At 59.0% G+C, this 17891-nt stretch overlaps 1 protein-coding gene across 8 annotated transcripts in view; it reads right to left on the minus strand.

The window, feature by feature from the left end:
• Positions 1 to 16044: 16044 nt before the first annotated feature.
• The window catches only part of SH3TC1 (SH3 domain and tetratricopeptide repeats 1), a 47061-nt gene continuing 45214 nt past the window's right edge, over positions 16045 to 17891 (minus strand). For 7 of the 8 annotated variants that reach the window (XM_017641969.3, XM_017641974.3, XM_036992588.2 and 4 more), the window contains one exon: positions 16045 to 16420. In XM_017641969.3, coding sequence (XP_017497458.3) covers positions 16163 to 16420 — 258 coding nt within the window. In that variant the 3' untranslated portion in view covers positions 16045 to 16162. The remainder of the gene's footprint in view (positions 16421 to 17891) is intronic. The other variant, XM_036992599.2, reaches the window with a different exon arrangement.

Below are 17891 nucleotides of genomic sequence, written 5' to 3' on the forward strand. Positions count from 1 at the left end.
GCCTGTGTGTGAGCTCAGGCTGCCATTCAAAACGCCACCGATGGCACGATGGCAGCTCACACAGCACACCTGCCCTCTCCCGGCCTGGAGGCGGCGGGGAAGCCGAGGTGCCAGGCGGGCAGGTGGGTTCTCCGAGCCCCTCCTCGGGTGAGGGACTGCCCATGGAATCCACTGCAAGGACGACATCGTCTCCTCCCTGGGGCCTCACGTGGTCATCCCTCGGTGCGCGTCTGTGTCCTGATCTCCTTTTCTCACAAGGACACAGTCAGACTGGTCCAGGGCCCACCCTCTGACCTCATGTTACCCTAATCACCTCTCTAAGGCCTCATCTCCAAATGCAGCCTTACTCCGAGGTGCTGGGTGTGAGGGCCTCCCTATGTGGATTTGGGGGGACATGACAGCCCATCACAGCAGATAAGGAGGGGTGACACAGGGGACGGAGAAGGGGCAGTTAGGGAGGTGGGGGAGTTCAAGAGGGCACGGGGCCAGAGGTCGAGTTAAGTGAGTGTAAATGCACTTAATGTACTAAACTGTATACCTAAAAATGGTTTAAACGGTAAATTTTACGTCATATATATTTTACCATAATTAAAAATAAATCAACCCTCCTTTTCTGGCAGTAAAGGGCTTCCTGCTATAACCAAAGTCAGCCTTGGCCATCCTGATTCTGGGGCCTCCCTGACGCCCCTGCCAGCTCCCACCTCTGAGCCTCTGCCCACGTGTCCCCTCAGTGCGGGCCACTTCCTCCCACTCACCACCACCCCTAGAGGCACAGCTCGGGGTCCCATCCTCAGCCCACAGTTGCCCTTTGGGACCCAGGCAGTTAGATGCTATCCTGGGGTCCCTGGGCTGGTCAGGGCACAGAGCAGGACCTGCTACCAGTGGTTCTGGCCCACGTCCAGCCTCCCGGGCCCTCCCCTGGTCCCTGCTCCTGGGCACGCAGCCATGCCCTGGCTGGGGTCACACCCCCAAGCACCCAGAGCTGTGTTCTGTGAGCAGCCCCTGCAGCCGCACCAGAGGCAGGGATTGCCCATGGAATCCACTGGAAGGATGACCTCGTAAGCCGATGTTTCCATGAGCAGGCCCTCTGGGACTCCTGCCCAGCGGGGCAGGCCTTCATGCCACAGTCCAGGCCAGGGGGATAGTTGCTCGGCACGCACCCGCCTCACATACAAGCAGTGGCATCTCTGTGGTTGGCATGTGGTCACTTGTACAGAACCGAGAGGGGTTCTAGAGACAAGTTTCCTACCTGTCCACCCCGTTAGGGGACCTCTGTGGTCAGACCCTGGGCCAGGCACCTGTCAGGGTGGGGGCCAGGGAGAGCTGGACAGACAGGCAGGTGGCAGGTTCTTGTGCAGAGATGCTTCTCATAGCCACCACCCAAGGCTCCCGGAAACCCAGCCTGAGGAAATGAGCAGAGCTTTGCGTGAATGTTCAGCTGTGGCGCTTCCCGCTGCGCTGCTACGGCACTGGCTATCCGACGTGACCTGGCTGCCGCCCAGTGGGTTGTTTGAGGAAGCTGTGTCCCCTGGGCACAGGCGGCCTTCAGGAGCCTCGGAGGTGAGAAGAGTTTATAGCCCAAGAGGGGCTGATGATGCCATTTTATAAAAGTTAGGACAGATGTATGTCTACATCCTCCTCTCAAATCTGGAAGGAAATTCTCTGAAATGCACCATGGTGGTAGGACTCTGGGACATTTTTCTTATACTGATGGCCTTTCTCTACATTGACACATATCAAGAGTATAACTTTAATAGTCATTTTGGAGCAGTGTGAGCATGTGTACCTCGTGTGTGTCAGTGTGCAGGTGCATGTATGTGCATGGGCACGGTGTGCATGTGTGTGCGGTGTGGGCTTGCACGTGAGTGTGTATGTTGCTGTGTGGGTGCAGATACATCTGTGGCATGGTGTATGTGCAGGCCGAGCGTGCTTGTGTGCTCTGTCTGGGTGTGTGTCCGTGTCGACGCACCAGTCCCAGTGTTGCCCAGCAGGCAGTTCTGCTCCCTGGGGCTGTTCTCAGGGCCAGGATGAGAGTTCTTCCCAGACTTGCGGTCCTAGGATTCTTTCCAGAGGGAAGGGGCTGGAGAGGGGGAACTGGCTGCACCCAGCTGGGCCCAGGTGGGGTCTCAGTGCTGACTTCCGGCTCCCGGAACGCGGGGGCCACCAATGAGACCCAAGGAAGAAAAGTGGCTTTCCCATTCGTCACTGCAGACCAGAGGAGCAGAGCTTGACAGGGCCTGAGAAAGCCTCCTTCTCTACTGCCCAGGTGGGGAAACTGAGGCCCAGGGGGCCTGAATCACAGAGCAAGTGAGCAGCACCAAGGCTCTGCCACCTCCCACCCCACCTGGCGGCGTGCCCCCACCTGGCCCTCAGTCACCACCCCCGGGAGTGCCCGTCCCATGGCCAGAGGGCATCTCCGTCCACCTAGAGGTAGACCAGCGGGCCTTCCCCACATCCGCCTTCTGCGGGGTCAGTGCCGGGCAGGGCGTGCTGGCCTCTTCTTACTGGAAGAGCCCCCGTGGGAGTGGGGAGGTTGAATGTCAGGGTTTGGGGACCCGCACAAGGAGCAGTCAAAACACAGACGTCTCTGAGCTCCAGCCACGACCAGGTACCCCTCCATCACACTGCCAGTCATCTCCACACCCTGACCAGCAGGCAGATAATACTTGCCCTACACTTTATGACCCCAACCCCCAGTTTTTCCCCCCAGCTAAGGCCAAGGGCTCTCAGACAACATAAAATAAGCAGACCATTAACGAGGCAATTGAGGCATTAAGACAAACACGGGTGCAGGGCAGGGTGTCTGTGGTGGGCACCCCGGCAGGCTCTGCCCAGCCTCCAGCCCCAGCTTGCCTCCCACTAAGGCCGAGCGCCTCCAGCCACCTGCTGATCACCCTGGGGTTGCCGTGGAAACGCCACCCTGGCTGTTAGTGGGAAGCCAGGAGCTGCAAAGGGGGGTCCAGGTTCTGCCCTTCCTGACCCACTTCCCCTCTGGGTCTTGGCCACCAGAAGGGGCTGTGGTCCGGTGGTCAGAGCATGCACTTTGTCTGGAAAATGCCAGGGCCACACCTGCCCACCCACAGTGGTGGTTCAGAGCAGGGACTGGCAAACATGCATTTGTGAAAAGCACCGTGAACGGAAGCATCCTGGCAAAGTGCTCAGGAGCAGGACGTCCAGCACCCAGTCACCAGGCCATCCTCGGGTCCTTGGCGGGAAATATCCGACAATAACTACTGGCCAAAAGTGCAGCCCAGGGGAGGGGGCCTTAAGGGACTTCTGAGGAGGGGAGCATGCAGCTGAGAGCAGTCTCTAGTCCTCCGTGCGGGCCCAGAGCCCTTGCCCAGCCTTGAGGGGCACACCTGCTGCCAGGTTCCAGGGAAGCTGGGACCCTCTCCGAACCCCAGCCCCTGGGGAAGACCTCAGCATGCTTCCCGACTGTCTGGGACCACCTTCAGTCAGGAGATCTCACACACACATGCCTTCCCCGCTTATTCACTCAACAGGCACAGCTGAGCTTCCTGGGAGCCAGCCCAGTGCTGGCTGTGGCACGGATGGAGACCCCCCACCCCCGGCCTCCAGGGCCTCACAGCAAGCAGGAGCCCAGCTGATAAACAGGGACGACAAGCTACTGGGAAGCGTGTTCCACAGTGAGGTGGGGACCCAGTGAGGAGATGGTGTGGCCGGCCAGGAAATGCTTTACAGAGGGGCCATTCACAGTGGGTCCTGAAGGGTGAGTAGGAGCCCACCAGGCAGGAGAGGGAGCATATGCGGAGGGCTGTGAGGGGTAGATTGTTGCCCAGTGCGTGTGGCTGACCCCATCAATAACAGCGCCATCTACTGAGGGCTGACACTTAGTACAAAGACACCCTACATGACCTTCATGGTAACCCCAAAACAACACCATTATCCCCATTTTATAGATGAGGAAATCCAGGCTCCAGGGGAGTTGACTTGCCGGTGACCATGTAGCTCTGAGCAGTGGCAGGGCCTCCGGGCTGCGTGGCCTTGGACACGTGCCGTCACTGTACTGGGTCCCTCGTGTGCTGGGAGGGACTGCCCAAATGGCCAGGTGAGCAGAAGGGGGCTCTGATGGCTTTTATGGAAGAGCATCCCCCAGGTGCCCCTAAACAGCCCCGAGCATCTGTCTGTCCCTTTCTCAGGGAGGCTGATTTCTGAGTCAGAGGTCAAGGTCAGTGCCCTCGGGCAGGGCAGTGGGGACAGTGGGCCGGGCAGACTGGGCGGGGCTCCAGCCCTGTCACTTCTGTGCTTCTCCCCATCTCTCTGCCTCCGCTCTCCAGGCCCACCCCTCCAAGGCAGAGACCCAGCTCGTCTAACACAAAGCAGCCCGCCAGGGCAGGAGATAGGCACACACGGCCCCTGGAGTTCCCGCTAGGGTTTCCGCCTCCCGCACGGCCAGTGGCGCCCGCAGAGAACCTGCTTCCCCAGGGACTGCTGCTTCCCCGAGGCTGGAGTCTCCCCCCAGGCTACAGGCCAGCCCACTTCCCTCCCTCTGGGGCCCTCAGCCTGCCCTCTAGCACCGTCTGTAGGACTGACCTGCCCGTGACAGGGGCGGGCAGCAGGATGGCGGCCCCGAAGTGTCCAGGCTCTAATCTCGGATCCCGTGACTGTGACTTCATATGACAAAAAAAGGACTTTGCAGAAGTGGTTAAAATAAGGATCTTGAGATGGGGGTTATCCTGGATGACCTGTGTGGCCCCCCCGCAGTCCCAGTGTCCCTGCGGCAGGGAGGCCACGGGCGACTGACACACACCGACGTGCAGAGGAGCAGCGGGGGCGGAGACGTCGCCCGAGGGCCGAGCGAGGCGGCCACCAGCCAAGGAGCGCTGGCCGCCGCCAGGGCCGGGGGAGGCGAGGAGCCCTTCTCCCAGAGCTTCCCCAGGAGGAGGCCTGCCGGCACCCCGATTTCAGACGTCCGGCCTCCAGAGCTCCAAGAGGATGGATTTAGGTTGTTTTAAGCCTCCCAGTTTGTGGTCATTCTTCATAGCTTCACAGGAAGCGCAGTCTTACACCAGAGTAATCGAACGAGAAGTTCAAAGAACGACACTGACTCCCAGACCAGACCCTGCGTCCACCTGGTGGGTTTCTCCTGCCCCCCACCCACCCGCCTTTTCCAGAAGGGCCCCCCAGGACCTGGTGGCCCGCAGAGGAGAAGGACGTGCTTTGGGTGAACCCTGAAGACCTCCCACGGGGATGAGGGCACCCCACTCTGGGCGGGCCGCAAGGACTGGGGTTCTCCCTCTGGGAGCTTCGAAAGACCGATGCCAGGTCCCCACACGGGGCCAACTAACAAGCAACTCAGGGCCCTGCGGCCGCAGACACCTTGTTTCCATTCAGGGACTCAATCACTTTGGGCCAACTTGAGATGCCCCTCTCCCTGTTCCTCGGTTCTCAGGGCTACTGGAGGGCCTGCTGTCTGAGGGGTCCTGAGCCCCCAGTCCTGGGAGTCCTGAGCGCCATCCCCCCCTGCTGACAGCCTGTGTGAGGAGGTACCTGGCCAGAGGGCAGCCTGCACACGCTCCCCAGGGGATGGCCAGCCCTGGGCCTCCCAGAGCCCTGTCGACACTCCCTTGTCCCCCAGAAGGGCTGGGACCCTTAGACTGGCCACCGCTGGAGCCACGCTGGACCACGTTCTTGTCCTGCCCTGCTCCAATCCCCCCAAGTGAGTTGGGTGACCCCAGAGCAGAAGGGTCCTCCCAAAGCGCCTTTCCAGCCAAAGCGCCTCCCCTCACCCCTCAGAGTGGGCTTTCATTTTTGAATGACAGGGTACGGGGGCCCCTCAGAACTCAGCGCCCTCTCTGACCTCCCCCCGCCCACTGCCTGTCTTCAGCAAACCCCTTATCTATTTTTTAAAAAGCAGACTTTATTTTTTAGAGCACCTTTACTTTCACAGGAAAACTGAGGGGAAGGTACAGAGATTTCCCTTATGCCCCCTGCGCCTACCCATGCACGGCCTCCCCTTGGTATCACCCCCCACATGAGGGCACCTTTGTCACCATCAGTGACCCAGGGTTGTCCCGTCATCTTCCCCAGAGCCCACGGCTCACATCGGGGCCACTCTGGGTGCTGTGCGTCCTGTGGCCTGGACACGTGCGTCCTGCCAGGTGTGCGCCGTGACCGCGGCACACAGAGCAGCTTCCCGGCCTTAAGAGGCCTCCGTGCTCGGCCTGTTCGTCCCTCCGCTCATCACCCCAGAAACTGCTGCTCTTGTTACCGTGTCTATGGTTTTGCTTTTCCTATAACATCATCTAGGTGGAACCACAGAGCGTGTGGCCCTACCAGGTTGGTTCTTTCCCTCAGAGGTGTGCATTTAAGGTTCCTCCACGTCTTTTCCTGGCTTGATCGCCCATCCCATTTTAGGGCTGAATGATACTCCACCATCTGGAAGGACCATGGCTTGTTTGTCCATCTACCTTCTGAAGGACACCTCGGTTGCTCTAGTTTTTGTCCATTATGAATAAAACCACAAGAAACATCCATGTGCAGGTTTCTGTGTGGATGTAAGTTTTCATCTCCTCTGGGTACACACCAAGGAGCGGGATTGCAGGACAGAATGGGAAGAATGTGTTTAGCTTTGTAAGAAGCCGCCCAACCGCCTTCTCGCACGGCTGCAGTGTCTGCATTCCTGCCACCGTCAGCGAGGGTTCCTGCTGCTCCGCGGCCGCCAGGGGTCCGGATTTGGGCCATTCTGGTAGGCATGTACTCCCCTGACCCATTTTTTAAAAGGACGCTGCTTTTCCTGGCACTGTTACCCATCTGCTAATCTGGTTCGTAATTGTGAAACTGTTCTCAGTCCTCCAGGCTTCGCTCTGAACCAGTCAAGCTGAGCCGTCCCGGAGTTAAACCCAAAACCCGTTGGATTTTATGTGTTGTCCCTTGGGGGGAAGGGGGGGCAGGGGACACCTGGAGCTGCAGGCTCAGGAGGCCAGCACTAGCCTTCCCTCCCAAAACAGCCTTCAGGGACCTCATGGGTAGCCTGAGATGGGCCTGGCTGGGAGGGCCGACACCACGGGAAGCGGCCCTTCAAGAGAGCACACCTCCTGTCCGCTGCGGGTGGCTCCTCACTGTGAGACCACCGTGCACCTCTTTTCCCCCTGGGACAGTAAGGAGGTTTTCTGCCTTTTATTGTATCTGTCAGCTTTTGCTGTGTAACAAACCACCTAACCCTTAGTGGGCCTGAACAAACACTATTTTATGGAGCTCCTGAGTCCCTGGGCCACTGGGCAGCTTGGACAGGGCCAGCTGGGCTGGTGGCCGCTGAGCTCTCCCACGGGCTGGTGGTCAGGGAGGGCGCCTGGGCCCTCGGCCTTGCCTGTACTCTCATGCAGGACTTAGAGTTCTGAGCAGCCACACCGCAGTGCCCTCGAGCTTCCAAGCCTCTGCTTGTGCCCTGTGCTAATGTTTATTGGTCAGAGCCAGTCGGGATCCAGTGCTTGGGCTGGCATCTCCACCTCTTGGGGGCTGAGGGAAAAGCCCTGTATCCATTTATCTTCTCCATGTGGCCCCCGACAAAGGGGGTTTCAGTGCGTGTCTCCCAGGGCCTGGTGGAGACTCGCTGGGAACTCAGGCGTGCACACCCTGGGCAGGATGGGGGCCACATCTATGGTTTGTAGGCAACGCCATGGGCTCTGTGAGGCGGCCGCATATGGCAGCTCGTGTTCTGTGCCCTGGCCGTGCTTCCTGAGCTTGGGGGTGAGCCGGTGCCTCCCTGCGCCCTGGTCTGCATGGTGCCATCTGCTGGAGCGGCTGCCCCGTTTTGCAGACAACTGGCCAGCTTGCTTCCCACTTCCAGACATCGTCAGCTTCTATTTCATCCTCCATTTAAAATAACTGTTCAGCAGAGAACAGACTGGTGGTGGCCATAAGGGAGAGGGGCACGGTGACGGTGACATACCTGAAGGGGAAACACTTACCGAGAGTGTCTGCTCTCGTGGTCTGGGTGATGGTGACATGAGTGTGTGCACATGCGAAAGCTCATCGGCTGTGCACTATGGTTTGTGAATTTTATTATATGTACTTCCATTTTTAAACAGTAAAATAACCATACAAATAAAAGTAATTGTGTGTATGGTCATACATGATGTTTGGAGACTTTATATACATATACAAAGCCATAATTATTACATGTTCTATGCACATACATACCATGTGTATTTCATAAAGCACACATGCATGCACACGCACATGCACTGTCACTGTCGCTTTGCGTCCATGCAGAGCCAGTACCTTCTATGAGCTTGCAGCTTGTCTTTTAATTTTGTCCTGGGGGTCTTGTCTGCACAGCAATTTATAAGTTAAATATATTCCGACTTATCAATCTTCTGTGCTATTTGTGTCCTGTTGGAGAAATTCTTCCCCACCCTGGCTCATGAAAATATTCTCTCTCTTTTTTTTAAAGAGGTTCCTGTCATTTCTGCTCACTGTATTTTGGTTTTTGTCGTGATGGGCCCGGGGTGAGGAGGCCGTGGGGAAGGCGGGCAGCTGAGGGTCCCGCCCTGCTTCCCGAGGGACCCTGCCCCACACTGTGCATCTGTGCGCCGGCATCCATGCGCTTGGGAGCCCACTTCTTGGCTTTCCGTTGTTTTTCTTGTTTATGCGGTCATCCCTGTCCCAGTGCTACCTAGTGCTCATTCAATGATTTTGCAGTAAACCATTCGATCTGAGAGCGCAGGGCCCCCTGCACAGACTTCCCCTTTCCTTAGGAGAGTTTTAGTGATTCCTGGCCTTTGTTCTTCCAGGTAAGTCTTAGAATCGGGTTGTGGCATTCCCTGTGGGAATTGTTTTTGGCATTGCCACGAAGCTGTCCGTCAATTAGAAGAAAACTGACATCTTTACCATGCCGAGCTTTCCCACCCACGAGCACAGTAAATAGTTGGGTCGGTTTATTCCTAGATATTTGTATGTTTTCTTGATATTCTAAATTGTATGGTTTTTAAAATCGCATTTTCCTAACCCTCTGTTGTCTGTAGGAATGGAATCGACCTTTGTTCGCTCTTTTCATAGCAAACCTGCCTTCTTACCAACCCTAAAAGCTGCCTGAGGCCGTCCTGGGGTGAGGCCCCCATCTCTCCTGGGGTTTCCTTCCAGGCAGTGCCCTGTGGGGTGCGTTGCCCCTTTCTCTATGAAGCCCTTGGGGCCAGTTCCTTTGTCCTTGTCTGGCTGTGCTTTCTGGGACCTTCAGCATCCTGTTGACTAGAAGTGGTAGGGGGCAGCCTGGCCTTGCCCCTGAACTTCCCCGGGGGCACCGTGGGTTCTGGTGTTAAGGCCCTGGGACTGAGGGGTCTGCTCCCCGTTTGCTGAGACTATTTACCCGGGGTGGGCAGGAAGGAATGTGGAATGCTTTTCCTGCATCTCAGGCTGCCCTGGGGTCCTCTCTGGACCTGCCCCACAGTGTTGGCTGGATTGGGTGAGGTGGTGACCATCTGGCACAGCAGTCCGGCCTCCCTGCTGGCCTGGGACCTTGGGCCTGGGAAGCGGTTGGCAGTTCAAGCGACACATGTGCAGTGGCTGCCCCCAGGGGGGAGGTGGTGATGGAAGGTGAGGAGAGGGGCCTGCTCTTGGGGCTGCCCAGCCCCAGGGAGGGAACTGCCCGCCCCTACTGCCCTCCCCCAGGGGTGGGGCCTGTCCCAGAGCAAGACATCTGGGTCTCCCTCCCTCAGGCTTCCAGGTCTTGCTGCCCCCCCAGTGAAACGCTTCTTTGGAGAGCCCCCTGACCCTGCAGACAGCTCACTAGAGCCCTCCAGATGCCGAGCTCAGCCTTGTGTTCTGGGAGGGCCTCCCCATTTCCTGGAGACACCCCTAGTCCTTCACTCCCTCTTCCTGGGATGTTGTGCGAACCCAGCCCAAAGCCAGAGAGATTGTGAAATCTTGTGTGTGGTTCTGGCTGGGGATCTGGGCTGGCCAGGCAAGCACAGCCTCACGGACAAGGACGATGCCCCTGGACCCCACTGCCCCTGGGGGTGAGGAGTGCCCTGCTGACCCCTCCTGCCCAGGAAGCCAGGCCTGCCCCCGAAGACGGCCCTCTGTGCAGTGAGGGAGGGCCCTGTGGCCTGGGCTGATTGGGTCCCACAGCTGGAGGGTGGCTGAGAACCTAGGTCCCAACACCCTCCCTTCCCTCCCTCCCTTCCTCCCTCCCCAATGAGTGGGGCAGGAGCAGGACCTGGGCAGCCTTGGGGGCCTGGGCAGGTGGGCAGGGCAGGCAGAGGGCAGGGAGGCAGGTGAGAAGGGGCACAGGGGGTAGGTGGGCAGGGGTGTAGGGGGCAGGCAGGAAGGGGGGCAAAAGGCAGGTGGGCAGGTGGAGAGGTGGGCAGGGGGAAGGTGGGCAGGGGGCAGGGGGTAGGGGTCAAAGGGGCAGGTGGGCAGGTAGGTGGGGGGGAAGGTGGATGGTGGGCAGGGGGCAGGGGTACAGGTGGGCCCACTCAGGATAATTTCCCGTTTGAGTAACTCCAAGTCAACTGATTGGCCTTAATTACATCGGCAAGACCACTCGTTTGCCAGGTGGCAGGACCTGGCTGTGGGGGCGCAGCCCACGTTCACGGTTCCTCTCAGTGGGTGGGATCACACAGAAGGCAGAGAAGACTGACGGGAACCCTGCTCTCCCCGGGGGGAAGCACATCACAGGCTCTGTTCCTATGCTCACGTCAGCCCTGGGGACCCTAATAAACTCCGGGGCGGGGCTGGCTGTTTCATAGGCCGTTGTTCATCTCAGCAGGCTGCACGGAACATCTCATTGCCCTTTTTACAGAGAAACCTGAGGCTCACAGAAGGCAGGCATATACTGGCACCGGAATGGTGCCTTGTGCTGGGTGCCCAGGGTCACATGATCCCAGAGAGGCAAAGCCTGGACTTGAACCTGTTTCCCACTGTGGATACAGTGGAGGTTTCTGTGGCCAGGATTCCCACCTGGCCCTAGTCAGCTGGCTCACTGCACACGTGTGGGCAATACGTTGCTATTGACTCTATATAAAGAGCTCCGCCCAGTGTTCTGGGCACGACACGGTGGCAGGGCTGCAGGAGAGCAGAGGTGAGACTGGAGTGGTGGCAGCGCCGAGGACAGAGGCCTAGAGGACGGCTGTGCAGGACAACTGTGCAGAGAGGCCCAGGGGCAGAGACTGGCTGGCTGCCTGCAGACTCACTCTGAGTGCATGAGATTCTAGTGACTGACCCGCCACCACGGAAATAAAGTTGGGTGTAAACCCTTTCGTCCCAGGAACATTTTACTGTCATTTTCTTTGGTCACAATGTCTTGCCAATGGGTTTCAGGCCCAGGCAAGTTCGCTATGGATTCAATGTGACCAAAGAAATTACAGTAGAGCGTTTTTGGAGTGAAAGGGTTATACCCAACTTTATTTCCACAGTGGCAGGTCAATCATTAAAGTCTCATCCACTCAGAGCAAGTCTCTAGGCAGCAAGCCGGTCTCTGCCTCTGGGCCTCTGTCCTCTGCTCTGCTTTCCTGCAGCCGTTGTCACTGTGTCGCCCAGAGCACAATATACAGTCAATAACAACACACTGCTCACACATGTGTAGTGAGCTAGCCAGCCAGGGCCAGGTGAGAATCCTGCCCACAGGCACCTTCACTTTATCCACACTCATTGAATCTATGGTGAACTTGCCTGGGGCTGAAACCCATTGGCAAGACAATCGGCGAAGTCAGCAGGGATCACTGGTGACCAAGGGAAAGGGACAGGCTGCCCTCATGGGAGGGGTGTTTCAGCAGCTGCCCCTACAGACCGGCAGACACCCCGAGTTTCTCCCAGTGGACATGTGGTCCTGGGCAGGGGTGGAGGACTGGGGTCCATCCCAAAGAAAGAAAATTTGTTGCTGACTGAAATGGCGTCACTACAAAGTGCTGTGAAAATAGTAAAGATGTCGTGCTGCCCCGAAAGGAAGTGGCCGAGAAGCAGCAGCGGCTGGACAAGCAGCGGCCCAAGAGCGCAGGCCGCCAGGTGCCGCGGGGTAAGAGAAGTAGTGGAGCCGCGAGCCCCGGGGCGGGGAGCGGAGGAGCGGAGGTCTGACGGACAGGTGGGCGTGGAGGCCCTGCCGGTGCCGGAGGCGTCGGCCCCTCCTGGGGGGAGACATCGGCCCCTCCTGGGGGGAGACCCCGCCCGGCTGAAAGCTGGTGGGAAGCCGGAAGGACTCTGCGACCGCGGGCTCCCCCAGGAGAGGTGCAGCCCCTCCTCGGGCCGTGGAGCCCTCCACGCTCTGCTCGCATCCTCAGGCTCAAGCACAAAGGGAAATGCGGTCTGCTTCTCGGAGGGAGAATTTAAAGGGACCTCTGAAGCTTGTTCGAAAAGGCAGGAGCGGACAGAGAGAAACTGGACGCCTGGAGCTGTGGCAACAGCTGAGCCCGGAGCAGCGGTTCCGGCGGCTGGGGACGGAGCAGAGGCAGAGACAAAGCAGGAGGACGGGCCCGAGTGTCTGCAGGACCTCCTGCTGAGAGCCTGGAGGAGGCGAGTGTCGTGAGGCCCACCCGTGGTCCTCTGGTAACTCACTTGAGTGGAACTGGTTTGCATACAGCCGGGATGACCACCTGGTGGCAGTGGATCTCCTCAGGCTTGAGGGTTATTATTATTTGTTGTAATTTTTGTTATTTGTATATTGTCATAACCTCTGTTGTTATTATGGAATTTGGTTACAGCGCTCCAGCTTTCTTGCCCAGGGACCATTGCAGAGGATTGAGGGCACATAGATTGAGAGGAGAGAATCCCAGAGGGGTGGAGCGTGGATAAAATGGAAGTTCCTGTGGCCAGGATTCTCACCTGGCCCTGGTCGGCTAGCTCACTGCACACCTGTGGGCAATATGTTGCTGCTGACTCTATATAAAGAGCTCCGCCCAGTGCTCTGGGTGACACGGTGGCAGGGCTGCAAGGCTGCAGGAGAGCAGAGGCTGGAGTGGTGGCAGCGCTGAGGACAGAGACCCAGAGGACAACTGTGCAGGACGGCTGTGCGGGCTGAGAGACCCAGAGGCGGAGACCGGCTTGCTGCGTGCAGACTCGCTCCGAGTGCATAGGATTCTAGAGACTGCCCTGCCACCTGGAAACAGGATTATACCCAACTTTTGCACCCTAAGAACGTTTTACTGTCGTTTTCTTTGGTCCCACTGAATCCATAGTGAACTTGCCCGGGGCTGAAACCCATTGGCTAGACACCCACCCTTAAACTTGCAGATTCCCACCCAGCTGCCAGCAGACCGGTGCCAGGAGCCGCACAGCCCGTGGCCGACAGCCCCCCTTCCCGGCCCAGACAGGGTGCCCAAGCTGACCGCATGCAGCTGGGATCACAGTTAGTGCAGGCTGGAGTCCAGGGGCACCTTAATGCCCCCAGCAGATTCTGAGGGCTGCTTAGACATGCCTCTCTGTGCTAGAGGGAACCCTTCTGTGTCCTGCTTGAACCCCTGTGCTGACAGGGAGCCCACTTCTCCCCACGGTGAGCTCTCCCGTCTCTGGAGAACTCAGTCTCACGCTGAGGCACACCCCTCCTTGCAGCTCCTGTCGCCTGTAGCTGGGAGGTGATGATGAGGACAGATGCTGTGTGTCATTGGGGTAGTCCTACTCCTCTCTGAGCCTTGGTTTCCTCACACAAAGCTAGTGGCCAACCCACATTTGGGTCAACGTTTGCTCCTTGGATGATGCTGATGCCGAGAAGGGTGTCTCCAGGGACGGTGGGGACAGCACAGGCAGGAGGTGGGGCTGTGTGCCCCTGGGCAGGCTGCTTTGCCTCTCTGTTTGGGGAGGTGCGTGGAGGAGTCTTCAGGGAACTAGCAAGGGATGTGATTCCATTCCCAGCCCCAGGAGCTCCTCCTGGAGGGGCCATTTGTCCCTCCAGGCCCACTTGGTTTAGTTCTGCACTTGTCCCATAGTGGTTGATGAAGCCTGCACACAGTAGGTGCACAGTGAACCTGCATGGGAAGGGGGACTGAATGGACCCAGTGTAGACCCAGGTACCTCCTTCTAAAACCAGGGCAGTGGGACTTCTGGGTTGTGTGCCCACTTGGTGCCCAGGGCTGAGTGCACATGCCCATCTCTGCTGGAAGGCTGGGGGCGGGGGACTGTGGCCCAGGCCTGGCCTCCAAAGGAGCAGAGCCAGCCGAGCCCTGGCCCCCACCCGCGTGCTCCTGGTCTTGGCTGCACACAAGGGCGTCAGCTCTGGGCCCGACCCACGTTCTCTCTTCATTCTCAGAACGTTGAGGTGGGGTTTGTTTGTTTCTGCAGATGAAGAAGAGACTGAGGGTCTGAGAAGTAAGGAATTTGACCAGAGTGACTCAAGCCCTGGTTCAGTGTTCTGTAGCCTGCGGTTGTTGGCCCTCTTCCACAGCAATAAGAACCATTCAAGGGAACAGGCGACTCTCAGCCCTGGCTCGGCGTGCAGCTGCGCCCTCTGCTTCTCGAATCCTCTCTGCATCCCCCCCATACAGCGGTTAGCAACTTTGTTTAGGTTGTGACCAACCTGCGGCTGAGAGAAATGAGCTCAGCCCAAAGCCCGCGGCCTCTAAGCAGGACCTCCCCTGACCTCCAGGTCTGCTGCCAGAGGGCTGAGGGGTCCCAGCAGGGGAGGGGATGACCTTGTGGAAGGTCAGGGAAGGCATGGGTTCCCAGGTCCCTGCCCTCCGAGGCAGGTGCCCCCTTGGAGTGGCTGCAGGCATGGCCCGGGTGCTGCCCAGCAGGTCGGTGACCTCAGAGGCTTGTGTCCTCGGGTCACTGTGCCAGGCCTTGGGTCGGGTCTTCACGTGCGGCCTCCTCCTGGCTTCCCGGCCCCGGCCCACAGAGAGGGCGGCGAGGGCTCAAGGTTAGAAGTGTGCGGCTTGGCTGGGATCTGCTCCTCGAACCCTGATTCCCCGCCACGGCCCCCGTTCTGGGCGGCTCTCTGCTGCCCCCTGGCAGAGAGGCCTGGGGCGGGGTCTGCAGGTCGCCTCCGCAGGGCTTTCCGGAGCAGAGGAAGGGAGGAGGGCGCCCCCTTCCTCCCACCCAGGGCCTTCGGGGCTCTCCTGGCCGCAGAAGGCCGTCCCCCAGGCCTTGGTTTCCCTTCTGTGAAATACGGGCCTTGGGAAGGGGGACCAGAAGTGACTGCTTTGCGGGTGCAGGAGGACTTGGGGGAGATGAAGTGTTTTTGAGCTACACAGAGGTGACGGTTGCAGGACGCTCGCTGCTCAATACGCAAAACCACTGAATTGTTCCCTTTAAGTGGTGAGTTTTATGTTGTGTGAATTTCAACTCATCAACAAAACAAACTAAAGAAAAAGGCCTTTTAGTGCCATGTGGGTGAGAACCACTGGGTTCCTCTGAGCCTCAGTTTCTCTGCCTGTAAATCAAGATGATTTCCGCCATGCCTGGGATCCTGGCCCCTGGCTGCTGGGACAGGTGGGTTGGGGGCTTGCTGTCCTTGTGGGGCTGGTGGCCCTGCCACCATGTGTCCTGCCGCGCTGACTAGGGGCTGCAGGTGGGGCTGGCCAGGCTGGGCCAGAGGACATTGGGGGGGAGCCCTTGGGACACCCTCCCTGCTTTCCATCAACTCAGGACACAGACGAGGGGTGGAGAGGTACAGAACAGCGCTGTGCCAACACCTTCCAGGACCCACCTTGGGTCCTAACGGGGGCACATCCCTTGAGGCAGCTGGCAGGTGGTCAGTGGTTACCATGTTGGGCTATGAAGCTCTGCCCCTCCTGTCTGCTGTGTGATTGCAGGCAAAGCACCTAACCTCTCTGTGCCTCCTACAGTTTTTAAAATTATAAATAGAGACCACAACAGTCCCACCCCTGAGGCTGGTTGGAGGATGAAAGGTGCTCACACACCATGAGGGTCCAGAGAAGGAAAAGGGGTCTGGGGAATCCCACGACTGCTTCCCACTTTGACAGGCAACTGGGGCTTGAGTGACAGCAGGGGCACCTGGCCTGGGTCTGCTGGACTCACGGTCCTCCCAGCTCGTACCCGAGGCCCAGTGCAGCAGCAGAGGGCTGCGGGCATGAGGCCTGGTCCCTGGGCACTCCCCAGGAGGTGGACTAGGGAAGGGGGCTTGCAGACATCAGGAGGTTACTGCAAAAAGTGTTTATTGCTGCGTGACCCCCACTGTGTGCCTCCATTTCCCAGACAGTGAGCCACCTGGAGACACCAGGACAGACGGGGAGCCCACTCCCATGAGGACAGGGACTCAGGGCGGGTGGCCAGGGGCCAGCCAGGGTGCCCGCCCACAGCACCGCTCGGGGATCAGGGTGGCCCTGCGTATGTTGAGCTCAGCGGCAAAGGTCCTGGCCTTTTGGTAGAAGAAGAGGGACTTCTCGCGGTCCAGGAGGAAGTTGTGGTAGATGGTGGCCAGGCGTGTGTAGATTTTCATCTGGGCCTTCTTGTTGCCCAGGTCCACGGCCGCCGCCAGTGCCAGCTGGTAGTACCCAGCCGCGTCAAACGGGTCCTGAAGGTGAGACCAGCATTTAATCTGGAAAGGAGGGCGCTCCTCCCCACGGCCATGCTGTCACCTCTGTCCACAGCACTTTACCCTGCAGGCTGCGGCCTGTGACAGGTGGGAGGCCACCGTGCCCAACGGCAGGGCACCAGGCTGCCCGCTCTGCCTGGGTCAAGGCTCCTGCACTTGGCACCTCTGGACTTGGCTCATGTGTGGGGGCCCTCTGGGGTCTGTGTGGGCCTGGCCTGGCATTCTGGCCAGCCCCCGGCCCTGCCTGCACTCCAGGCCCCTTCCCTCCCTGGAGCCAGGGCCGCACACCTCGTGGCCTCCTCCCACTCTCCCCCCAACCCCAGGGCATCTGTGCTTCCCCTGGAGCTGAGGAGGGGTCTGATGGCTGCTCTGAGACCCCCTGCAGGGCCCACCTTCGCCAGGGCCACCGTGGCACATCAGTGTCCAGCCCCGTGTCCATGCTGACACCAGCACGTCTGGGCCCCGCCGGGCAGCCTCAGCACAGAGCACCTCCTAGGAGCCTCTCTCAGGCCTTCCCGGCAACGTCAGGGCGAGACGCCCCCAGACACACACTCCCTCTGAGGGTGCAGCTTGGCTCAGACCCCACGTCCGCAGGTCAGTCTGCCCCCAGTCAGCCGGCCCCCACCACTCTGGCCTCCCGCAGCCGCTCCTGAGGACACCTCCACGCGGAGGCTCCTGAGGGACTGCTTTGCACCCGAGCCTGGCCCGCCCTCCCCTGCCCGTGGCAGCCCCCAGGACAGAGGACAGAGCCCCGATTCACCAGCCCAGGCTCCTCACTGCGTTCTCACAGCCTCCCAGATGGGGGAAAAGCAGAAACGCGTGGCAAGCAGCTCGGCAAACACTCCCCGCCCCCACCAGGGCTGGACCCTGTGTGGCCTGGGAGCTATGGCTTGTTCTGGACACAACGGTGGCAGAGGAAAGCTGTTCTGGGCCACACTGGTGGCAGAGGAAAGCTCAGCGGCATATGGGAACCCCAGGCAACACCAGACACAGCCCCAGGTGGGATAGGAGGGCTTCCTGGAGGAGGTGACATACCAACTAAACAGAAAGACCTGACCAAAGTGGACAGTTGGCAGGGATATATTCACATGCTTGTGTGCACATGTGCATGAAGCATCTAGTGGGCAGCAGACCCAGGATTCACACCCAAATCCATTCTATTCCAAGGGTTCTTTTGGTTCTGATACCCACACCCAGGTTAAAGATGACCCTGTTTTCAGAGACCATTAGCCAAGATCCCTGCTGTCTCCCACCTCCAGGACAATGCTCTTAGGCACAGTCAGACCACTCTTTCTCCTGCCCATCCTTGTCCTGTGCAGGGCAGCCCCTGGTCACAGGCAGGGCAGGAAGGAGCCTCTTTCTCTCCTGGGCAGGTGGAGGAAGATGTAAAGTCAGCCTGATGGAATGCAAGGGCTCGTCTGTGAAGTCGGGCCTGGTGTTGAGAGCAGTC

The sequence above is a fragment of the Manis javanica genome, chromosome 5, assembly GCF_040802235.1.
Source record: "Manis javanica isolate MJ-LG chromosome 5, MJ_LKY, whole genome shotgun sequence".
Lineage (NCBI taxonomy): Eukaryota > Metazoa > Chordata > Mammalia > Pholidota > Manidae > Manis > Manis javanica.